The sequence below is a fragment of the Pseudophryne corroboree genome, assembly GCF_028390025.1.
Source record: "Pseudophryne corroboree isolate aPseCor3 chromosome 3 unlocalized genomic scaffold, aPseCor3.hap2 SUPER_3_unloc_19, whole genome shotgun sequence".
Taxonomy (NCBI): domain Eukaryota; kingdom Metazoa; phylum Chordata; class Amphibia; order Anura; family Myobatrachidae; genus Pseudophryne; species Pseudophryne corroboree.
In genome coordinates this window covers 2050001-2075884 of record NW_026967507.1, presented here as the reverse complement: position 1 = coordinate 2075884, position 25884 = coordinate 2050001, and the positions used below count along the sequence as shown (strand labels likewise).

Below are 25884 nucleotides of genomic sequence, written 5' to 3'. Positions count from 1 at the left end.
CATTCAATAATCCTAGTATCCAATCCCAAACTTTCAAGTTTTTTTTTTTAGCAGTCTGCGATGTGGAACAGTGTCAAAAGCCTTACTAAAGTCTAGATAAGCTATATCTTTGGCTCCACCTTTATCTGTTACTTTAGTCACACAGTCAAAAAACAGTCAATAAGGTTTGTTTGACATGATCTCCCCTCAGTGAATCCATGTTGTGTGGGATCCTGTAAACTGCTGGATTTGAGATAATCTACAACTCTTTCTTTTAAGAGTGTTTCCATCAATATCCCTACTACTGATGTAAGGCTCACTGGTCTGTAGTTGCTTGCCTCTTCCTTGCTTCCACTTTTGTGCAGTGGGACTACGTTTGCTCTTTTCCAGTCCTCTGGGAATTACTCCTGTAGCTAGTGACTGGTGGAACTATTACGTTAATTGTGCTACGTGCATCCCTTTAAGCTCTTTTAGTATCCTTTAGATGTATCCCATCTGGCTCCATTTATTTATCCACTTTCAGCTTAGAGAGTTCTGTTAGGACCTTCTCCTCTGTAAATGTACTTTACAAGTTTTCATGTCCAGCAAACTGAGATGTAATAAAACAGTCACTGTGGCTGATTAGGGTGCTAAACCCAAACCTGATTTGTGACCTTCTCAGTCTTAGTATTCTCTTCCATTATCACTGTACACATCACCAATCACACAGTGTTGTGTAACACGGAACTGACACCTTTGTAGGCCAAAACATTTTACTGATCACTATAGACATTGCCATTTACAGAACAACTTTAACTGTTACGTAACGGAAAATCAATCAATCCCAAACCAATTGCCTGCTTAATTGATAAAGAACTAATAAAAGAATATGAATGTAACAGATTTTAAGTCAATTGTCCAATTACTTTTGGTCCCTTGAAAAAGAAGGGGCTGTAAGTCCTAAACCCTTCCTCCAATTTGGATGTGAATACCCTGAAATCTAAACCTGATAGTCTGCACTTTAAAATCCTATTCATTATATAACTGTCCCAGTGAAGACCACCAAAGTCAGGGACAGAGTGGGCTGGGAAGCAGGAGATCAAACCTGCAGGAGGCCTGTGTCTAAACCTGTAGAAGACAGTGAAGACCACCAAAGTCTGGGACTGAGTAGGCTGGCAAGCAGGAGATCATACTTGCAGGAGGCCTGTGTCTAAACCTGTAGAAGACAGTGAAGACCACCAAAGTCTGGGACTGATTAGGCTGGGAAGCAGGTGATCATACCTGCAAGAGGCCTGTGTCTAAACCTGTAGAAGACAGTGAAGACCACCAAAGTCTGGGACTGATTAGGCTTGGAAGCAGGCGATCATACCTGCAGGAGGCAGGGAGAACCAGAGAACGGAGACTGTGTATGTGAGTAGCTGGTGAGGTACTTCGTTGGGGTGCTGACTATCATTCCAAGTGTCTTTCTCTGCTGGTTCAGGTCCTGCAGTCTTTTCCAGAGGCACTGAGCCTGCTCTACCATGCCTATTTGAATGTTTTCTCTAAGAAGAAGGTGGACTCTTTCCCTCCCCATTGTCTGTATGATTGCGCTGTCGACCTCATGCCTGGCGCAGAGCTTCTAAAAGGGAGGTTATATGCTCTATCCATTCCAGAGACTAAGGCTATGGAGGATTACATCCAGGAAAACCTCAGTAAAGGCTTTATTTGTCCCAACAAGTCACCTACAGGAGCAGGATTCTTCTTTGTAGTCATAAAAGATGGTTCTCTTTGGCCTTTAATTGTTTACAGGGGCCTCAATAGGGTCACACACTGTCCAGGCACTATGAATATCTAGTCCTACCTTTTGAGTTGTCCAATGCCCCAGCCATCTTTCAAGATCTTTTAAACGATGTCCTCCAGGAATTTCTTGTAAAATTTGTGGTCGTGTATCTTGACAACATCCTTATCTATTCTCAGTCTCTGGAAAAATGCGAATTGGAAAAGGAGATGCTCTCTTTTCTTGGCTATATCATCTATCCTAAGGGATTCTCTATGGACCTCAGTAAACTGCAGGCTGTTCTAGACTGGGTTTGTCCAACCACTTTAAAAGTCATAAAATGCTTCCTAGGTTTTGCAAATTATTACCGAAAGTTCATTCACTCCTTTTTTATTGCTGCCCCAATCGTTGGGCTTACTAAGAAAAGTGTCTGGTACCTCCCATTGGTCATCCCAAGCTAGCCAAGCTTTTGAAGTCTTAAATAAAGCCTTCATGTTAGCGCCAGTCCTCCACCATTCCAACCCGGATCTGATGTTTGTTATGGAAGTGGACACCTCTGAGGTAGGGGTAGGGGAAATCCATTCCCAGAGGGATACCAAAGACAACAAAACACATCCTTGTGCCTACTTCTCTCAGATGTTTTCTCCTGCTGTAGTTAATTATGGCATCAGAAACTAGCAACTTCTGGCCATTAAGTTTGCCTTTGGGGACTAGAGACACTAGAGAGGGCAAAGTATGTTATTACTAGAGATGAGCGGATTCGGTTTTACTCGGTTCTCAAAACCGACCCTTATTGGCTATCCAAAACACGTGACATCCGTGAGCCAATTAGATGCCGTTTTGAGAACCGAGTAAAACCGAACCCGCTCATCTCTAGTTATTACAGTGCATAATGTGCATAATGACCACAAAAATGTGGCATATATTGAGTCCGTAAAAAGGTTACACTCAAAAAAGATAAGCCAGGCATTGTTCTTCACTCATTTCAATTTCCTAATTACCTATAGGCCTGGATTAGAAAATGTGAAAGCTGATGCCCTGTCTCTACCACTGCAAGAGTCTGTGTCTCCCAAGATTCCAATCATTCCAGCTACATGTACTCATGCCAGTCTTGCTTAAGATTTAGCTGCTCAGTTCCAGTTCTTGCGGGCTCAAGCAACTCTCGAGACAGGCGAGCAGATTATAAGGGACGCTGGAATGAAGGGATACTCTGTGATGAAGCCACAGGTGGTGTCCTCCTCACTGCGCAGGACACAATGGATTGGCAACAGGAGAGGAAGGGGTAGATGGTACTTTGTGACAAGGTCACGGTGACGTCAACTCACAGGGTAACAGAGAACGATGGTGGAAGTGATAAACAATCAAGCACGGAATGAACTACGGCACTAGATACCACTGATAGACAGGACACACAGGACCAGGTAAGGACCAGCAGGCTTCCACGCAGGGTGTAAGTATAACCTGTGACAAGAACACTGGAATAGTGTTTGAGGGCAGGTATGTTTGTCCCAGGTTCTTGTCTTACATGTATTAGAAAACTTCTAGGAAAATGTTTTGTTTTGTCAGAACCTTTTCAGTGTGTTGGAAAAGCTGGATAAGGGTCCTGAAAGAGAGATGGGGCAAGTTCCAGACATTGGGCCCAGTTCAGGTCTTATGCCTCACAGAGGACTAATCAGGGCTTTCAGCTGTGCAAGAGCCTTTTAGGGCTGCTAGCCTGATTAGTGTAGAGAGATTGCCTGGGGAGAGGCTGCAGAATCTCTGTGAGAGGAGCTTCCTTATACAAGTGAGCTATACAGTATTTACTGGAGAACTCTGTGTTTTTGTTTAGTGATAGTTAGGAACGTCTTATGTTTAGTTAGTGCTGGACAGGCAAGGTATTTTCTTTTGCTGTTTGTTTTGTTTTCTGTTCAATAAAACTGGTCGTGGCCAGTTACACCCCACACTGGACTTGTGTGATTCCTCAGCTGCTATTTACCCCACGAAACGGCACCTTGTTCCCTTACAGTGTTACAACTTGGTGGAGAATGCGAGCATGCCGTTCTGCGCATAAGTGAAAGCAGCAGCTTTGTGAGGCCTGCAGAAAACGGTGGTTTATGCAGATACAGCCCAGTGTGAAGTTGCTGAGACTCACCCCGAGGGTTTGATATATGTCCTGGGCGAAAGCAGCTACAAAGCCGCCTGAAAAATCTGTCGACATGGAGGAACTGCTCAAAGCCTTGCTGCAAGCTACAGCGGCTCAGCAAGAGGCCAACAGACAGCAGCAGGTGGCTATGGAGGAAAATTGGAGACTACAGCAGGAGGCCAACAGACAGCAGCAGGTGGCAATGGAGGAAATTTGGAGGCAACAGCGTCAGGATAGAGAGGCCTTAGCAGAAGTGGTGCAGAGCCTTGCAGCTCGGGTTGGAGATGTGGCCGTCAGTGCTCCGACCAACTCTAGTTCTATACGGGCCAGTCACTTCCTGCAGAAAATGACAGAGGCTGATGATGTGGAGGCCTATCTGACCACGTTTGAAAGGACTGCCGAGCGTGAGAACTGGCCGAAAGCACAGTGGGCCAGTCTGCTGGCACCTTTTATGTCAGGTGAGCCCCAAAAAGCGTACTTTGATTTAAGCCCTGCTGAGGCTCGGGACTATGATAAACTAAAGACTGAGATCCTGACCCGCCTGGGAGTCACGCTGTCAGTACGAGCACAACGGGTGCACCGTTGGGTGTACGCCATGGAGAAGCCTCCACGCTCCCAGATGCACGACCTTATTCAGCTAACAAAAAAAATGGCTACAGCCAGAGACATTAACTGGTCCCCAGATGGTTGAAAGAGTCGTCATGGACCGCTACTTGAGATCTTTGCCCATGGTCCTGCACAAGTGGGTGAGCCATGGAAACCCGGGTACTGCTGACCAATTAGTGGACATGGTAGAGAGGTATATGGCAGCAGAGGAATTACTGATGACCACCCAGAAACCCATAGATCCTCGACAGCGCCCTTCAGTAAAGACTGGTAAGACTGCTCCATGGGAAAACGTTGCTGGGTGGTTAAGAGAACGCAAGGCTGGCGAGACTGTAAAAACTGGCCCTGGAGACAGGCCAATGGGGCTAGAACGGTCTATGCTGCCCAAACGGGTTGATAATCGTGTGGTTAAATGTTTTAGGTGTGGTATGCCAGGTCATGTTATTGCCAATTGCCCAGTCACGCAAGAACCCATGCAATGTGATGCTGCCTTTGAATGTCGCAGAATGTCTTTCTTTGCTAGGTTAGCCTGTACTGTGGTACCTTTACCTGAGTTGGAAAAACAAATGTGTGAGGGTAACTGGGTAGAGGCCTTGCTAGATTCAGGAAGTTTAGTTACCCTCGGAAAGTTGGGTTAGTGAACCCCTTAAAGGTCCAGCAAATACCTATTGGGGTAACTTGCATACATGGGGATACCCAACATTATGTCACTGCTGAAGTGAATATAGAAACTTGTTGTGGGTCAGCAATGGTTAAAGTAGGACTGGTCCCCACCTTGGTGCATGAGGCCATAATAGGGAGGGATTTTCCTCATTTTTGGAAACTGTGGGAATCACGTTTATCAACAGATGTGAGAAGTAAAGAGCCAGTTGATAATACCGGTGATTGTATGGATGCACGTGTGTCTTCGGAACTTTCTGACCCTTTGCCTTTTGCCAGTTTGGCTGGGGAAGTGACAGATGGGGAGTCCAGTGAGGACCCTCTTGCTGGGAACAGAGACATAGTAGTTAGAAATGAAAGCGTGCCTGACCTGGAGGTAAAGAAGGATCTGTTTGCATCTGAACAGTTAAAGGATCCCACCTTGATAAAGGCTAGAGAGAATGTTAAGATGGTTAATGGGGAACCTGTGGTACCAGGTGACAGGGTTACGTATCCCCACATGGCCATCTGTAATGAGCTCTTGTACCACGTTGTCAAAAAGGGTGAGGATGTGGTGGAACAGCTGGTAGTTCCCCAGCCTTATCGGAGAACGGTACTAGATTTAGCTCATAGTCTCGTTACAGCAGGACATTTAGGGGCAGAAAAAAACCACTGAAAGAGTTTTACAAAGGTTCTTTTGGCCAGGAGTTTATAAAGAAGTGGCTGAATATTGTTCTTCCTGTCCTGAATGCCAGTATCATGCCCCTAGACCCCATTTCAGGAGCCCACTAGTTCCCATGCCTATTATAGAGGTCCCGTTTGACAGAATAGCCATGGATCTCGTGGGGCCCTTGTTAAAGTCTGCTCGGGGTCATCAGTATATCCTGGTAATTATGGACTATGCCACTCGATATCCTGAGGCTGTCCCTTTACGCACTATCACAACCAAGGCGATAGCTAGGGAGCTGGTGCAGGTTTTTAGTAGAGTGGGAATACCAAAAGAAATTTTGACTGACCAAGGTACTCCATTTATGTCAAGGATCATGAAAGAATTGTGCAAATTATTTAAGGTCACTCACCTCAGGACGTCCATTTACCATCCCCAAACTGATGGGTTGGTGGAAAGGTTTAATAAAACATTAAAAAGTATGTTAAAAAAGGTTGTTGATAAAGATGGGAAAAACTGGGATTGTTTGTTGCCCTACTTGTTAATGGCCATCAGAGAAGTTACTCAGTCCTCTACGGGGTTTTCTCCATTTGATTTGTTGTATGGTAGACACCCCAGAGGGCTATTGGACATTGCCAAAGAGACGTGGGAAGGACAGCCCACTCCTTACAGAAGCGTTGTTGAACATGTAACACAAATGCAGGATAGGATTGCAGCTGTGGTACCTATTGTCAGAGAGCACATGGAACAGGCCCAAAGTGCTCAACAGAGGGTATATAACCGGAGTGCCAAGATACGGGAATTTGCTCCTGGAGATAGAGTTCTTGTTTTGGTACCCACTATGGAAAGCAAGTTCTTAGCTAAGTGGCAGGGTCCATTTGAGATTAGGGAAAAAGTGAATGAGGTTAATTACAAAGTGTACCAACCGGGAAAGAGAAAACCCGAACAAATCTACCATGTTAACTTAATCAAACCCTGGAAAGATAGGTTGTCTCTGTCAGCGGAGCCTTGCCCTTCGGTGTCTTCACCGCGGTTGCTTCCCGCAGTAAAGGTGTCAGAGACATTATCAGCTGATCAGAACAATCAGGTTAAAGAATTTCTCATCCAAAATAGGGAGATATTTTCAGAGCTGCCTGGCCGAACGACCATAATAAAACATGATATTGTCACAGAACCAGGGGTCAGGGTCCATTTAAAGCCATATATGATTCCTGAAGCTCAGCGAGAAGCTGTTTCTAAAGAAGTTAAAACCATGTTAGAACTTGGAGTCATAGAGGAATCTAACAGTGAGTGGTCCAGTCCCATAGTTCTCATTCCAAAGCCAGACGGTAGCATACGCTTCTGTAATGACTTTCGTAAGTTAAATGAGGTGTCCAAGTTTGACGCATACCCCATGCCCCGTGTGGATGAGCTTATAGAAAGGTTGAGAACAGCCAAGTTTCTCACCACATTGGACCTGACCAAAGGTTACTGGCAAATACCTTTATCTGATAGCGCAAAAGAAAAAACAGCTTTTTCGGTTCCGGAGGGGCTGTACCAGTATAAGATGTTACCCTTTGGGTTGCATGGGGCTCAAGCAACCTTTCAACGGGCGAAGGATAAAATTTTGAGGCCCCATAGAAAATATGCAGCAGCCTATTTGGATGATGTGGTAATTCACAGTACAGACTGGGGGTCCCATTTGGTTAAAGTACAAGCAGTACTGGACTCAATCAGAGAGGCTGGGTTAACTGCTAACCCAAAGAAGTGCTGCCTTGCAATGGAGGAGGTCAAATACTTGGGCTTCACCATAGGTAGAGGACTGATTAGGCCCCAATTGAATAAAATTGATGCTATTCAAAACTGGCCTCGTCCAGTGAATAAAAAACAGGTAAGGGATATTTAGGGAATAACTGGGTACTATAGACCACAGTTTCTCAAACTCGGTCCTCAGGACCCCACACGGTGCATGTTTTGCAGGTCTCCTCACAGAATCACAAGTGACATAATTAACTCCACCTGTGGACCTTTTAAAATGTGTCAGTGATTAATTAATACACCTGCGCACCTGCTGGGTTACCTGCAAAACATGAACTGTGTGGGGTCCTGAGGACCGAGTTTGAGAACCACTGCTATAGACGGTTTATTCCCAATTTTGCGACCACAGCGGTGCCGTTGTCAGACCTTACCAAAGGGAAGCAGTCAAATATGGTGAAATGGAACCCTGATGCAGAAAAAGCGTTCCAAGCGTTAAAAGTGGCTTTGTGTTCACAACCTGTATTGATAACCCCAGATTTTTCAAAAGAATTTGTGGTACAGACAGATGCCTCAGAGGTAGGGATAGGGGCTGTGCTGTCCCAAACCAGAGATGGGGACGAACACCCTATCATTTGAGTAGGAAACTCAATGAGCATGAAAAAAGGTATGCCATTGTGGAAAAGGAGGCTTTGGCCATTAAGTGGGCACTAGATACCTTGAGATATTACCTCTTGGGTAGACAATTCAGACTAGTGACGGATCATGCCCCTTTAAAATGGATGTATGTAAATAGAGGCAAGAATGCTCGTGTAACTAGATGGTTTCTAGCGTTGCAGGATTTTAAGTTTACTGTCGAACATAGACCGGGTACACAGTTGGCCAATGCAGATGCATTGTCCCGCATCTTCTGTTTGGGGGCTACAAGTTTTCCGGCCCCTAGGTCTAAACAGGGGAGGGGGATATGTGACAAGAACACTGGAATAGTGTTTGAGGGCAGGTATGTTTGTCCCAGGTTCTTGTCTTACATGTATTAGAAAACTTCTAGGAAAATGTTTTGTTTCGTCAGAACCTTTTCAGTGTGTTGGAAAAGCTGGATGAGGGCCCTGAAAGAGAGATGGGGTAAGTTCCAGACATTGGCCCCAGTTCGGGTCTTTTGCCTCACAGAGGGATAATCAGGGCTTTCAGCTGTGCAAGATCCTTTTAGGGCTGCTAGTCTGATTAGTGTAGAGAGATTGCCTGGGGAGAGGCTGCAGAATCTCTGTGAGAGGAGCTTCCTTATACAAGTGAGCTATACAGTGTTTACTGGGGAACTCTGTGTTTTTGTTTAGTGATAGCTAGGAACGTCTTATGTTTAGTTAGTGCCGGACAGGCAAGGTGTTTTCTTTTGATGTTTGTTTTGTTTCTGTTCAATAAAACTGGTCGTGGCCAGTTACACCACACACTGGACTTGTGTGATTCCTTAGCTGCTATTTACCCCACAAACCGGCACCTTGCTCCCTTACAGTGTTACAAACCGGCACTGAGGAACTGGTCAGATGGACACTTAAATGACAGTCCACCAATCAGGGCATTTAGGGTAGGAAGGGAGTATTTAAAATCAAAGGAACAGCAAGCTGTATAGCTACACATCCCAGCTGTCAGCCGGGAAAGCTCCCATCAACCTCCGCAGCTGCCCAGCATCCCCGTCCCCTGGCAACCAGAGACATCATCTGGACTCAGCATCTTGGTTGCCAAGGAACCGCCGGACAAACGTTGGAAGGGGAATGGTGTCCCAGTCACCTGGTAATGACCGGGACCATCTGAGGATGCGAAACACAGACACTTTAGCTCCACATTTAGGTAGATTTTAGACCAGCCTGAAAGAGTGACTTTAGCTGCTACGGAAACTATGCATCTCAGGAAGGGTAATAAGACCATTGCCCAATGTGTAATCCAGTTCCAGACATTGGCATCTGAGCTGCACAGGGATGAGTAGGCCCTCCTTACAGCTTTTTGGTGTGGTCTTTCGGACAGGCTGAAAGATAACCTGGCTACCCGTGATCTTCCATCTAAACTGGACAAATTAATATCTATGTGTAACAAGGTGGACATTCAGCATAGAGGACCTCAAGTGGAGAAAAACAAGGAAGACCGGTATAAATATTACTCTCTGTCCCATCCCAGTACTTCTACTACTACTCCTGCTGATGAGCCAATACAAATCAACCGCTCTTGGTTAACCCCTGAGGATCGTCAGAGGTGAAGACAAGAGAATCTATGTACGTACTGTGGAGAATCAAACTCACTTTGTGGCCTCCACAGAATTAAAATTCCAATAAATCGCAGTAAATTTCCACCCTTTTAGATCCAGGCGCTGCAAGGAAATATCATCACTGCCTGTCTCGCTGAAAGGTTTCAACTTGCAGTTTAGCCTCTGTCGCAGTCTGTCCGCAGTGGATGGCAGTTGAATACCCAATAGATCCATCACTCACCGTACCCTGCCATTAAAACTTAGAGTTGAGCCCATTCATCTCGAGGGAACAGAGTTTCTGTTTCCCAAGCCATTGTTTTATTGTTCCCGTGGCATCAGAAACATAACCCACAGATCATTTGGTCTTCTATGGAGGTTGTCTCCTGGGGCATTCTTGCTACAGTCTACAGTCAGTTATACCTATTCGAACCTCTAAGTTTTTGGAGATTCCATCTGTGACCGGACAGTACCGTACGAGAGCCCTCACCGCTTCACGTCCCGTCCCCAGTCACAGAATGGAGTTTTAGGCCACACAGGACCTGACCACATAGGGGATTCACGCTTACTGTTAGTAACCGCCTGTTACTGACTTCACCCACTGCGCAGGGGGCATGTTCTACGCTGCCACCACCAGACTCCTAACCTGCCGTGGCGTCTGGTACCACGGTTCTGCTCTGTATGAGTCAACACACTGTCTTACCACACCTGTGTGGTGCTGACGAATCCCCACGAGTCGCTTGACTAGGCCTCTACCCGGTAGCTGGCTGGAGGCGGAGCTTGGAGACGCTGGGTACACCCTCGACAGCCGAAAAATGGAGCTAGGTTTCGCCTAGCCCTGCAGGTCACAAGATGAAGCAGTCATCTTGAGGTAGAAGATGTTTATTTGCCCAAATAGTTCTGAAAAGAACTTCAGCAATACAGCAGAGTGAAAATGGTATAATACACTTTTCATGGGGCAGCTGCCCTCCTTTTATCCTACTCCAATACACAATACCATAGGAGGTAAGTCCGCCCTGTAGTTAGCAACCAATCACTGTCTATGGACAGTGGGGAGAGGTCACTCTCCTTTGACCATTCCATCCTGGAGGATCTGGATCCGCACCGGTGACGTTCAGTCCAGCTGAAGTTTTCCCGCCTAAACTTACTTCCAGGAATTTGCCCGGGACCTAGCTCACTAGCTGCAGCCTGAATTTGGGCTCCAGAGCTGAGCAGCCTAGATCCCCGGTCAAGGTTTCATACTCACCAGAGGTAATCCCTATGGAGCTCCAGAAAACCACTCAGCTTGTTGGACAGCTGAGCTTCTCCTCTCTCTCCCCATGATATTTTGATGTGGGAGGCTAGAGGAGAAGTCATTCCGTTTTTGGTTTAAAAGGACTGGGGGAATCCAACAGCCTGCGCAGCCATGGATTCCCCCCTCCTGGGACACAACAACCAGTAAGTGCATTTCACTTTAAAATACATTTAAATACACTGTACATTTTTGTTTAAATATAAACTGAGCCTGTGCCCTGCAGAGGCTCCACATACCCAGACACTGCAATGGAAAAGAGAATAATGTAGTGTGTGAGCAAGGAGAATATGTGACTCTTTTCTGTAATAAGTGTTTTTTACTCACCTGTTCTGATATCTGTAGGGATCTCCTCCTCCTTACACTGCTGATCACCCCTCACATACGTTTCTTTTTCTCTCCTTATATCTTCTACCTTCATATCCGTCACATACGTCTCTTCTTCTGCCTCTATATCTTCTGCCTTTATATCAGTCACATACGTCTCTTCTTCTCCCTCTATATCTTCTGCCTTTATATCAGTCACATACGTCTCTTCTTCTCCCTCTATATCTTCTGCCTTTATATCAGTCACATACGTCTCTTCTTCTCCCTCTGTATCTTCTGCCTTTATATCAGTCACATACGTCTCTTCTTTTCCCTCTATATCTACTGCCTTTATATCAGTCACATACGTCTCTTCTTCTCCTTCTGTATCTTCTGCCTTTATATCAGTCACATATGTCTCTTCTTCTCCCTCTATATCTTCTGCCTTTATATCAGTCACATACGTCTCTTCTTCTCCCTCTATATCTTCTGCCTTTATATCAGTCACATACGTCTCTTCTTCTCCCTCTATATCTTCTGACTTCATATCAGTCACATACGTCTCTTCTCCCTCTATTTCTTCTGCCTTTATATCAGTCACATACGTCTCTTCTTCTCCCTCTATATCTTCTGCCTTTATATCAGTCACATACGTCTCTTCTTCTCCCTCTATATCTTCTGCCTTTATATCAGTCACATACGTCTCTTCTTCTCCCTCTATATCTTCTGACTTCATATCAGTCACATACGTCTCTTCTCCCTCTATTTCTTCTGCCTTTATATCAGTCACATTTGTCTCTTTTCCCTCTGTATCTTCTGCCTTTATATCAGTCACATACGTCTCTTCTTCTCCCTCTATATCTTCTGCCTTTATATCAGACACATACGTCTCTTCTTCTCCCTCTATATCTTCTGCCTTCATATCAGTCACATACGTCTCTTCTTCTCCCTCTATATCTTCTACCTTAATAATCATAATTTCTTCACCCTAAATAAACCAGAAAACAATACCTTAATAATGTCTGACTTTATTACCTGAGATGTAACTATAGAATAAGTGTATAATTATGGTATATTAGCGAGACCCTAAATCCCACCTACCTGATTCTCCTTCGGGGTCCTGTGATTCTCCTCTGTACAAACCTGGGAATACAGAGGACGGGGACATCTCTCTGGGGTATCTCTGTTACTGGGCCCATCTGTAGGAGACACACAGTGACTAAGTACAGTGTATATATGTGATTATCAGATGATGTGTGTATATAGGGGGCCCCATACCTGCTCTCCCCTGTACAATACATGACAGTCTCCTCTTAGCCAGTGATGTGAGGGGCCGGTGATTCTCCATCATCATGTCCTTGTACAGACCCCTGTGTTCCTCTATATACTCCCCCTCCTGCATTGAGACATAGACAGTGACATCCTGACACCTTATAGGAACCTGACATACAGTGATACAGTCATCACCCAGACACATCCGCTGGTGTTACTGTATAATGTCCCATTCCCAGCAGTCACCTCTCCAGTCATCACCCAGACACATCCCCTGGTGTTACTGTATAATGTCCCATTCCCAGCATTCACCTCTCCAGTCATCACCCAGACACGTCCCCTGGTGTTACTGTATAATGCCCCATTCCCAGCAGTCACCTCTCCAGTCATCAACCAGACACATCCCCCGGTGTTACTGTATAATGTCCCATTCCCAGCAGTCACCTCTCCAGTCATCACCCAGACACGTCCCCTGGTGTTACTGTATAATGCCCCATTCCCAGCAGTCACCTCTCCAGTCATCACCCAGACACGTCCCCCGGTGTTACTGTATAATGTCCCATTCCCAGCAGTCACCTCTCCAGTCATCACCCAGACACATCCCCTGGTGTTACTGTATAATGCCCCATTCCCAGCAGTCACCTCTCCAGTCATCACCCAGACACGTCCCCTGGTGTTACTGTATAATGTCCCATTCCAAGCAGTCACCTCTCCAGTCATCACCCAGACACGTCCCCTGGTGTTACTGAATAATAATAATAATAATAATAATAATAATAATAATAATAACAACAACAGGACACCCCAGGCTGTTCCCCCTGTATAATAATATTAATAATTACAACAACAACAGGACACCACAGGCTGCTCCTCCTGTATAATAATAATAACAACAGGCCACCACAGGCTGCTCCTCCTGAATAAAAATAGGACACCATAGGCTGCTTCTCCTGTATAATTATAATAACAGATCACCACAGGCTGCTCCCCCTGTATAATAATAACAGGACACCACAGGCTACTCCTCCTGTATAATAATAACAACAGGACACCACAGGCTGCTCCTCCTGTATAATAACAACAACAGACTACCACAGGCTGCTCCCATTGTATAATAATTAAAGGACACCACAGGCTGCTCCTCCTGTGTAATAATAATAACAGGACACCACAGGCTGCTCATCCTGTATAATAATTATAATAACAGGAAACCATATGCTGCTCCCCCAGTATAATAATAAAAGGACACTGCAGGCTGCTCCCCCTGTAAAATAATAATAACAGGACACCACAAGCTGTTCCCCCTGTATTATAATAAAAAAAATATAGGATTTTGGTTACCTGCCGGTAAATCCTTTTCTCGTAGTCCACAGAGGATGCTGGGGTCCACATTAGTACCATGGGGTATAGACGGGTCCACCAGGAGCCATTGGCACTTTAAGAGTTTGAGAGTGTGGGCTGGCTCCTCCCTCTATGCCCCTCCTACCAGACTCAGTCTAGAAACTGTGTCCGAGGAGACGGACATCTTCGCGAGAAGGATTATACACAGATAGTGGCGAGATTCATACCAGCTCACACATACAAGTCACGTCAAGCTAACGTAGCTTGAAACACTCAGCAACTGCTGAAACATTACTTACCAAGTAACAATGCAGTACACAACTAAAACAAAGTTGTACTGAACCAGATAACGGTTGCAGGAAAACTAAGCGCTGGCCGGGCGCCCAGCATCCTCTACGGACTACGAGAAAAGGATTTACCAGTAGGTAACCAAAATCCTATTTTCTCTTACATCCTAGAGGATACTGGGGTCCATTTAGTACCATGGGGATGTACCAAAGCTCCCAGAACGGAAGGGAGAGCGCGGAGCCTCCTGCAGAACTAACTGTCCAAACTTGAGGTCCTCAGAGGCCAAAGTATCGAACCTGTAGAACTTAGAAAACGTGTTCGACCCAGACCAAGTTGCCGCTCGACAAAGCTGTAACGCCAAGACACCCCGGGCAGCTGCCCAGGAAGACACCATCTTACGAGTAGAGTGGGCCTTAACAGATTTTGGCCACGGCACACCTGCTGTAGAATAAGCATGCTGGATAGTGAACCTAATCCAGCGAGATATAGTCTGATTTGAAGCAGATCACCCCATTTTCTTGGGAACATACAGGAGAAACAGAGAGAGAAAGGACTTTGATGAAATTGAGGAGTCAGTAGCCACTGGCACCACAATAGGTTGGTTGATATGAAATGCCGACACAACCTTCGGAAGAAACTGCTGACGTGTTCTGAGCTCAGCTCTTTCTTCGTGGAAGATCAAGCAAGGGCTTTTACAGGACAAAGCCCCCAATTCTGACACACGTCTAGCAGAAGCTAAGGCCAACAACGTGACAGCTTTCCATGTAAGAAATTTGACCTCAGCCTCCTGTAGAGGCTCAAACCAGTCCGACTGGAGAAACTGCAACACCACGTTAAGGTACAAAGGGAGGGTGGATATGCAGAACTCCCTTCAAAAAGGTCTGAACCTCAGGGAGGGCACCCAATTCTTTCTGGAAGAAAATGGGTAGGGCCGAAATCTGGACCTTCACAGATCCCAACCTCAGGCCCATATCCACACCTGCTTGCAGGAAGAGGAGAAAACGTTCTAGTTGAAACTCCACCGCAGGAAATTTCTTGGATTCACACCAAGAGACATATTTCTTCCAAATACGATGGTAATGTTTAGACTTTACCACTTTCATAGCCTGTATCAGGGTAGGAATGACCTTCTTCGGAATGCCCATCCGAGCAAGTATCAGACGCTCAACTTCCATGCCATCAAACGTAGCCGCGGTAAGTCTTGATAGGCGAACGGAACCTGCTGCAGCAGGTACTCCCGAAGATGAAGAAGCCTCGGCTCTTCCTGCAAGAGATTCAGAAGGTTCGCATACCAAGCCCGACTTGGCCAGTCTGGAGCAATGAGGATCGCTTGAACTCTTGTTCTCCTTACGAGCTTTAGAACTCTTGGAATGAATGGAAGTAGTGGAAACACGTACACCGACTGGAACACCCACGGAGACACCAGGGCGTCCTTTGCCACTGCTTGTGGGTCCCTCGACCTGGAACAATAGCATTGAAGCTGAGATGAGAGGCCATCATGTCTATTTGGGGTAACCCCCAAAGGTCTGTTATTTCCTTGAACACCTCCGGATGGAGACCCCACTCCCCTGGATGGAGATCGTGTTTGCTGAGGAAGTCTGCTTCCTAGTTGTCTACTCCCAGAATGAAGATTGTTGAGAGCGCCAACGCGTGTCTTTCTGCCCAGAGGATGATTCTTGTTACCTCTGCCATTGCAGTTCTGCTCTTTGTTCCGCCTTGCGGTTTATGTAAGCCACTGTCGTTACATTGTCCGACTGTACTTGAATGGCCCGATTTCTTAGAAGATGGGCTGCCTGAAGAAGACAGTTGTAGACGGCTCTTAGATCCAGGAGGTTGATTGGCAGGCCGGTCTCCAGACTTGACCACTTTCCTTGGAAGGTTTCCCCCTGAGTGAATGCTCCCCAGCCCCGGAGGCTCACATCTGTAGTTAGAAGGACCCAGTCCTCAATCCCAAACCTGTGGCCCTCCAGAAGGGATTGGAGCCACTAGAGGAGTGAAATCCTGGCTATTGGCGACAGACGAATCCTCTGTTGCATGTGGAGAAGAGATCCTGACCACTTGTCCAGGAGATCCAGTTGGAAGGCCTGAGCATTGAGCCTCCCGTACTGGAGAGACTCGTAAGAGGTCAGCATCTTTCCCAAAAGGCGAATGCATTGATGAACCGACACCCTGGTTGGCTTCAGGACATCCCGGACCATTGTTTGTATCACCAACGCCTTTTCCTGCGGGAGAAACACCCTCTGCACTTCTATGTCGAGGATCATCACCAGAAAAGACAACCTCTGGGTTGGTTCCAAATGTGATTCTGGAAGGTTCAGAATCCAACCGTGGAGTCTGAGTAGTTGGGTTGTGAGAACAATGGACTGCAACAGCTCCTCCTTGGACAATACCTTTATCAGCAGATCGTCCAGATATGGAATGATGTTCACCCCTTGTTTGCGGAGGAGAATCATCATCTCTTCCATCACCTTGGTGAACACCCTTGGTGCTATAGAGAGGCGAATGCCAGGGCCTGGAACTGGAAATGACAGTCCAGGAATGCAAAATGGAGATAAGCTTGATGCGGCAGCCAAATCGGAATGTGGAGGTATGCATCCTTGATATCCAGGGATACCAGGAATTTCCCCTCTTCCAAACCTGATATCACCGCCCGGAGAGACTCCATTTTGAACTTGAACTCCTTTAGAAAGGTTCAGAATGGGTCTGACCGAACCATCCAGTTTCGATACCACGAAAAGGTTTGAATAGTAACCTGTGGTTTGCAGATGAAAAGGAACCGGCACAATGACCTGTGCCTCCACCAACTTCTGGACAGCCTCTTGTAGGACAGTGCTGTCTGCCAACAGAGCTGGTAAGCCTGATTTGAAAAATCGGTGAGGAGGGAGATTTTGAAATTCCAGCCTGTATCCCTGGGATACAATATCTATCACCCAGGGATCCAGGCCGGACGATACCCAGACGTGACTGAAGTGTCTGAGTCTCGCTCCCACTGGCCCCACCTCCAGGCTGCGCGGTCCACCGTCATGCGGAGGACTTCGGCGTACTGGAAGCAGGCTTAGTTTCCTGGAAACCTGTCGCAGCAGGTTTCCTGGATTTAACTCGACCACCCCTAAAGAAGGTATTGGATGGTTTGGCCTTTCTAGGCTTGTTAGGCCGAAAGGACTGTGATGCTGATGAAAAGGAAGATTTCTTCGGAGCAGGTGCTGCTGAGGGAAGAAATGGAGACTTACCTGCTGTAGCCGTGGATATCCACGCATCTAGAGCTTCCCCAAAGGGAGCCTGACCTGTATAGGGTAGGGACTCCGCACTTTTCCTGGATTCCGCGTCGGCCGACCAGTGACGCAGCCACAGTCCCAGACGAGCTGAAACAGACATGGAAGAGATTCCCGCAGCCATCGAACCCAGGTCTTTCATGGATTCTACCATAAAACCTGCTGAATCGTGAATGTTACGCAAAAACAATTCAACATCATCCCTATCCATCGTATCCAAATCCTCTAGTAAGGTAGCCGACCACTTTACTATTGCCTTTGCAATCCATGCAATAGCAATAGTGGGACGTAATATGGCCCCTGAAGCTGTGTACATTGATTTAAGTATATTATCAATTTTCCTAACAGCCGGCTCCTTTAAGGCGGTAGATCCTGGAACAGGCACAACCACCTCTTTTGAGAGTCTGGACACAGATGCGTCAACAATCGGCAGGTTTTCCCATTTTTTTCTATCCCCCACAGGGAAAGGAAACGCCACCTGGACCCTTTTAGGGACCTGGAATTTTTTCTCAGGGTTTTCCCATGCTTTCTCAAATATAGCATTCAATTCCTTTGACTCAGGGAAGGTTAGTGAGCCTTTCTTATTTTCAGTGAAAAAGGCCTCCTCAACCTGCTCAGGTGTGGTATCATTAACATTCAACACATCCATGATAGCCTCTATCAACAAGAGATGCGGACCCCCGCAACACATCCCCATCACCGTCTGTGGTGTCAGAATCGGTATCCGTGACGTCTTGTGTGACATGCCCAAGCGCACGCTTATGGGGGTATACAGCGGGGCATCCTGAGGTACCAGACAAGGGCCATGCTGCCATAGAGTTCTGTAATACCTGGGTTGCGGATTCATTGCTTGCAACCTTGTCAGAAATCTGAGAAATCCAAGATTTGATAGAGGAACCACACACACACACACACACACACACACACACACACACACACACACACACACACACACACACACACACACACACAGTTTCCATCCCCCCCCTCCCCCCCACCAAGAATGGAAAGAGAGACACAGAGATTGGAGCCAACCCACACACAGCACTTTTACCAAAGGGAGACCCCTGTCAGCGCTGACTGTGCACCTTAATAGGACACACAGTCGTATTACAGCCCCCCCCTCCCTTCTACAACCCCCTGGTACCGTGTACAGATAGCTGGAGTTGCTGTGGAGGGACCTGTTCTTCCTCTCAGCGCTGTGCAGGCAGGAAAATAGCGCTGGAACGCTGCTGGGTCTGCTCTGAGGAGAAGCCCCGCCCCCTTAATGGCGCTGTCTTCCCGCTCTTCCACTGATTATACCGGCCTGAGGATTGAGTGCTGGCTGAGAATGGGACCCCGACAGGCTGTATGACCAGTGTGGGGGTAAGCGCTGGCTCAGGGCGCCCCTCACAGCGCCGCGCCATGTACCGCTGGGGCTTCCGGAGCGCAGTTAATACTGCGCTCCTAACCTGATGCTGCCATCTTCACACCAGCCCCCTGCATGCTAAGGGGGTCGTGCCTCACTCGCCACCTTCAGCACTGTAAGGGGGTGGCGGCATGCTGCTGGGTGAGCGATCCCCTCTGGAGCTTAGTGTCCTGTCAGCGGAGATAGTGGCTCAGACCCCGCAGGGCGGACACTGCTCCTCCCTTAGTCCCACGATGCAGGGAGGATGTTGCCAGCAGCCTCCCTGTAAAATAATAAACTCTAAACTAAACTTTTTCTAAGAAAGCTCTGTAGAGCTCCCCTAGCTGTGACCGGCTCCTCCGGGCACATTTTCTAAACTGAGTCTGGTAGGAGGGGCATAGAGGGAGGAGCCAGAGCACACTCTCAAACTCTTAAAGTGCCAATGGCTCCTGGTGGACCCGTCTATATCCCATTGTACTAATGTGGACCCCAGCATCCTCTAGGACGTAAGAGAAATATAATAATATAACTATAAAAATAATAATAATAATAATAATAATAATAATAATAATGACACCACATGTTGCTCCACCTGCATAATAACAACAACAAAAACAAAAAACAACAGGACAACAGATGCTACTCCCACTGTATAATAATAACAACAGGACACGACAGGCAGCTCCCCCTGTATAATAATAATAACAACAGGACACCACAGGCTGCTCCCACTGTATAATAATAATAGGACACCACAGGCTGTTCCTCCTGTATAATAATAGGACACCAAAGGCAGATCCTCCTGTATAATAATAATAACAGGACACCACAGGCTGCTCCTCCTGTATAATAATAATAATAATAATAATAATAATAATAAAAACAGCAACAGGACACTAGAGGCTGCTCCCCCTGTATAATAATAATAATAATAATAATAATAATAATAACAACAACAACAACAGGACAACACAGGCTGCTCCCCCTGTATAATAATAACAGGACATCACAGGCTGTTCCTCCTGTAAAATAATAACAACAACAACAACAAGACACCACAGGCTGCTCCACCTGTATAATAATAATAATAATAATAATAACAACAACAACAACAGGACACCACAGGCTGCTCCCCCTGTATAATAATAATAATAACAGGCCACCACAGGCTGCTCCCCATGTATAATAAGAATTTACTCACCGGTAATTCTATTTCTCGTAGTCCGTAGTGGATGCTGGGAACTCCGTAAGGACCATGGGGAATAGCGGGCTCCGAAGGAGGCTGGGCACTCTAGAAAGATTTATGACTACCTGGTGTGCACTGGCTCCTCCCACTATGACCCTCCTCCAAGCCTCAGTTAGGACACTGTGCCCGGACGAGCTGACATAATAAGGAAGGATTTAGAATCCCGGGTAAGACTCTTACCAGCCACACCAATCACACCGTACAACTCGTGATACTATATCCAGTTTGACAGTATGAAAACAACTGAGCCTCTCAACAGATGGCTCAACAATAACCCTTTAGTTAACAATAACTATGTACAAGTATTGCAGACAATCCGCACTTGGGACGGGCTCCCAGCATCCACTACGGACTATAGATTTACCGGTGAGTAAAATCTTATTTTCTCTGACGTCCTAGTGGATGCTGGGACTCCGTAAGGACCATGGGGATTATACCAAAGCTCCCAAACGGGCGGGAGAGTGCGGATGACTCTGTAGCACCGAATGAGAGAACTCCAGGTCCTCCTCAGCCAGGGTATCAAATTTGTAGAATTTTGCAAACGTGTTTGCCCCTGACCAAGTAGCTGCTCGGCAAAGTTGTAAAGCCGAGACCCCTCGGGCAACCGCCCAAGATGAGCCCACCTTCCTTGTGGAATGGGCATTTACAGATTTAGGATGCGGCAGTCCAGCCGCAGAATGCGCCAGCTGAATTGTACTACAAATCCAGCGAGCAATAGTCTGCTTAGAAGCAGGAGCACCCAGCTTGTTGGGTGCATACAGGATAAACAGCGAGTCAGATTTTCTGACTCCAGCCGTCCTGGAAACATATATTTTCAGGGCCCTGACAACGTCTAGCAACTTGGAGTCCTCCAAGTCCCTAGTAGCCGCAGGCACCACAATAGGCTGGTTCAGGTGAAACGCTGACACCACCTTAGGGAGAAACTGGGGACGAGTCCTCAATTCTGCCCTATCCATATGGAAAATCAGATAAGGGCTTTTACATGATAAAGCCGCCAATTCTGACACTCGCCTGGCTGAAGCCAAGGCCAATAACATGACCACTTTCCACGTGAGATATTTCAGATCCACGGTTTTTAGTGGCTCAAACCAATGTGATTTTAAGAAACTCAACACCACGTTGAGATCCCAAGGTGCCACAGGAGGCACAAACGGGGGCTGAATATGCAGCACTCCTTTCACAATTGTCTGAACTTCAGGTACTGAAGCTAGTTCTTTTTTAAAGAAAATCGACAGAGCCGAGATCTGTACTTTAATGGAGCCTAGTTTTAGGCCCATATTCACTCCTGCTTGCAGGAAATGCAGAAATCGACCTAGTTGAAATTCCTCTGTTGGGGCCTTTTCGGCCTCACACCATGCAACATATTTCCGCCATATGCGGTGATAATGATTTGCCGTAACATCTTTCCTGGCTTTAATAAGCGTAGGAATGACTTCCTCCGGAATGCCCTTTTCCTTCAGGATCCGGCGTTCAACCGCCATGCCGTCAAACGCAGCCGCGGTAAGTCTTGGAACAGACAGGGCCCCTGCTGTAGCAGGTCTTGTCTGAGCGGCAGAGGCCACGGGTCCTCCGAGATCATCTCTTGAAGTTCCGGGTACCACGCTCGTCTTGGCCAATCCGGAACCACGAGAATTGTGTTTACTCCTCGCTTTCTTATTATTCTCAGTACCTTTGGTATGAGAGGCAGAGGAGGGAACACATAAACCGACTGGTACACCCACGGTGTCACTAGAGCGTCCACAGCTATCGCCTGAGGGTCCCTTGACCTGGCGCAATATCTTTTTAACTTTTTGTTGAGGCGGGACGCCATCATGTCCACCTGTGGTTTTTCCCAACGGTTTACCAGCATCTGGAAGACTTCTGGATGAAGTCCCCACTCTCCCGGGTGGAGGTCGTGTCTGCTGAGGAAGTCTGCTTCCCAGTTGTCCACTCCCGGAATGAACACTGCTGACAGTGCTAGTACATGATTCTCCGCCCATCGGAGAATTCTTGTGGCTTCTGCCATTGCCATCCTGCTTCTTGTGCCGCCCTGTCGATTTACATGGGCGACTGCCGTGATGTTGTCTGACTGGATCAGCACCGGCTGGTGTAGGAGCAGGGATTTTGCTTGACTTAGGGCATTGTAAATGGCCCTTAGTTCCAGAATATTTATGTGAAGGGAAGTCTCCTGACTCGACCATAGTCCTTGGAAGTTTCTTCCCCGTGTGACTGCCCCCCAGCCTCGAAGGCTGGCATCCGTGGTCACCAGGACCCAGTCCTGTATGCCGAACCTGCGGCCCTCTAGAAGATGGGCACTCTGCAGCCACCACAGTAGAGACACCCTGGTTCTTGGAGACAGGGTTATTAAGCGATGCATCTGAAGATGCGATCCGGACCATTTGTCCAACAGGTCCCACTGAAAGATTCTGGCATGGAACCTGCCGAAGGGAATTGCTTCTTAAGAAGCTACCATCTTTCCCAGGACCCGCGTGCAGTGATGCACCGATACCTGTTTTGGTTTCAGGAGGTCTCTGACTAGAGATGACAACTCCCTGGCTTTCTCCTCCGGGAGAAACACTTTTTTCTGGACTGTATCCAGAATCATACCCAGGAACAATAGACGTGTCGTCGGGACCAGCTGTGACTTTGGGATATTCAGAATCCAGCCGTGCTGGTGCAGCACTTCCTGAGATAGTGCTACTCCCACCAACAACTGTTCCTTGGACCTCGCCTTTATTAGGAGATCGTCCAAGTACGGGATAATTAAAACTCCCTTTTTTCGAAGGAGTATCATCATTTCCGCCATAACCTTGGTAAATACCCTCGGTGCCGTGGACAGTCCAAACGGCAGCGTCTGGAATTGGTAATGGCAATCCTGTACCACAAATCTGAGGTACTCCTGATGAGGATGGTAAATGGGGACATGCAAGTAAGCATCCTTGATGTCCAGGGATACCATGTAATCCCCCTCGTCCAGGCTTGCAATAACCGCCCTGAGCGATTCCATCTTGAACTTGAATTTTTTTATGTATGTGTTCAAGGATTTCAAATTTAAAATGGGTCTCACCGAACCGTCCGGTTTCGGCACCACAAATAGTGTGGAGTAGTAACCCCGGCCTTGTTGAAGTAGGGGTACCTTGATTATCACCTGCTGGGAATACAGCTTGTGAATTGCCGCTAGTACCGCCTCCCTGTCTGAGGGAGCAATCGGCAAGGCAGACTTTAGGAAACGGTGGGGTGGAGACGCCTCGAATTCCAGTTTGTACCCCTGAGATACTATTTGAAGGATCCAGGGATCCACCTGTGAGCGAGCCCACTGATCGCTGAAATTCTTGAGGCGGCCCCCCACCGTACCTGGCTCCGCCTGTGGAGCCCCACCGTCATGCGGCGGACTTGGAAGAAGAAGCGGGGGAGGACTTTTGCTCCTGGGAACCTGCTGTTTGTTGCAGCCTTTTTCCCCTACCTCTGCATCTGGACAGAAAAGACCCGCCTTTTCCACGCTTGTTTTTCTGGGTCCGAAAGGACTGAACCTGATAAAACGGCGCCTTCTTAGGCTGTGAGGGGACATGGGGTAAAAATGCTGACTTCCCAGACGTTGCTGTGGAAACTAGGTCCGAGAGACCATCCCCAAATAATTCCTCACCCTTATAAGGCAAAACTTCCATGTGCCTTTTAGAATCTGCATCTCCTGTCCACTGGCGAGTCCATAAGCCTCTCCTAGCAGAAATGGACAATGCACTTACTTTAGATGCCAGTCGGCAGATTTCCCTCTGTGCATCTCTCATATATAAGACTGAGTCTTTTATATGGTCTATGGTTAGCAGAATCGTGTCTCTGTCTAGTGTGTCAATATTTTCTGACAGTTTATCTGACCACGCAGCGGCAGCACTGCACATCCATGCTGACGCAATAGCTGGTCTAAGTATAATGCCTGAGTGTGTATATACAGACTTCAGGATCGCCTCCTGCTTTCTATCAGCAGGTTCCTTGAGGGCGGCCATATCCGGAGACGGTAGTGCCACCTTTTTAGACAAACGTGTGAGCGCTTTATCCACCCTAGGAGGTGTTTCCCAACGTGACCTATCCTCTGGCGGGAAAGGGAACGCCATTAGTACCTTCTTAGGAATTACCAATTTTTTATCAGGGAAAGCCCACGCTTCTTCACACACTTCATTTAATTCATCTGATGGGGGAAAAACTACGGGTAGTTTTTTCTCCCCAAACATAATACCCTTTTTAGTGGTACCTGTATTTATATCAGAAATGTTTAACACCTCTTTCATTGCCTCAATCATGCAGTGAATGGCCTTAGTGGGCATCAGATTAGACTCATCGTCGTCGACACTGGTGTCAGTATCAGTGTCGACATCTGCGTCTGCGATCTGAGGTAGCGGGCGTTTCAAAGTCCCTGATGACCTTTGAGACGCCTGGACAGGCACGAGCTGAGAAGTCGGCTGTCCCACATTTTGCATGTCGTCAAATTTCTTATGTAAGGAGTCTATACGTGCACTCATTTCTTTCCATAAGCTCATCCACTCAGGTGTCTGCCCCGCAGGGGGTGACATCCCTTCTAAAGGCATCTGCTCCGCCTCCACATCATTATCCTCATCAAACATGTCGACACAGCCGTACCGACACACCGCACACACACAGGGAATGCTCTAACAGAGGACAGGACCCACAAAAGCCCTTTGGGGGGACAGAGTGAGAGTATGCCAGCACACACCAGAGCGCTATATAATGCAGGGACTAACTGAGTTATGTCCCCTATTGCTGCTTTTTCTATATAAATGTATACTGCGCCAAAATTTTGTGCCCCCCCTCTCTTTTTTACCCTTTTCTGTAGTGTAGACTGCAGGGGAGAGCCAGGGAGCTTCCTTGCAGCGGAGCTGTGAGGGAAAATGGCGCCAGTGTGCTGAGGGAGATAGCTCCGCCCCTTTTCCGCGGCCTATTCTCCCGCTTTTTCCTATATTCTGGCAGGGGTATTTTCCACATATATAGCCTCTGGGGCTATATATTGTGGTATTTTTGCCAGCCAAGGTGTTATTATTGCTTCTAAGGGCGCCCCCCCCCCAGCGCCCTGCACCCTCAGTGACCGGAGTGTGAAGTGTGTGTGAGGAGCAATGGCGCACAGCTGCAGTGCTGTGCGCTACCTTGGTGAAGACTGATGTCTTCTGCCGCCGATTTTCCGGACCTCTTCTTGCTTCTGGCTCTGTAAGGGGGACGGCGGCGCGGCTCCGGGACCGAACACCAAGGCTGGGCCTGCGGTCGATCCCTCTGGAGCTAATGGTGTCCAGTAGCCTAAGAAGCCCAAGCTGGCTGCAAGCAGGCAGGTTCGCTTCTTCTCCCCTTAGTCCCTCGCTGCAGTGAGCCTGTTGCCAGCAGGTCTCACTGAAAATAAAAAACCTAATTTCTATACTTTCTTTCTAAAGGCTCAGGAGAGCCCCTAGTGTGCATCCAACCTCGGCCGGGCACAAAATCTAACTGAGGCTTGGAGGAGGGTCATAGTGGGAGGAGCCAGTGCACACCAGGTAGTCATAAATCTTTCTAGAGTGCCCAGCCTCCTTCGGAGCCCGCTATTCCCCATGGTCCGTACGGAGTTCCCAGCATCCACTAGGACGTCAGAGAAAGTAATAATAACAACAACAGGACACCACAGGCTGCTCCCCCTGTATAATAATAATAATAATAATAATAATAACAGGACACCAAAGGCTGCTCCTTCTGTATAATAACAACAACAACAACAACAACAACAACAACAGGACACCACAGGCTCCTCCTCCTCAA

At 47.3% G+C, this 25884-nt stretch overlaps 2 protein-coding genes across 2 annotated transcripts in view; one reads left to right on the top strand and one right to left on the bottom strand.

Annotated features, from left to right (window-relative positions):
* The window catches only part of LOC134983582 (zinc finger protein 883-like), a 246888-nt gene that overhangs the window by 187626 nt on the left and 33378 nt on the right, over positions 1 to 25884 (top strand). The window lies entirely within an intron of this gene.
* LOC134983581 (zinc finger protein 568-like) overlaps positions 1 to 25884 on the bottom strand; it is a 36602-nt gene that overhangs the window by 8224 nt on the left and 2494 nt on the right. Inside the window, exons 2-4 of the mRNA XM_063949242.1 lie at positions 12588 to 12705; positions 12411 to 12508; positions 11331 to 12297 (exon numbers count right to left, since the gene is read on the bottom strand). Coding sequence (XP_063805312.1) covers positions 11331 to 12297; positions 12411 to 12508; positions 12588 to 12663 — 1141 coding nt within the window. The 5' untranslated portion in view covers positions 12664 to 12705. The remainder of the gene's footprint in view (positions 1 to 11330; positions 12298 to 12410; positions 12509 to 12587; positions 12706 to 25884) is intronic.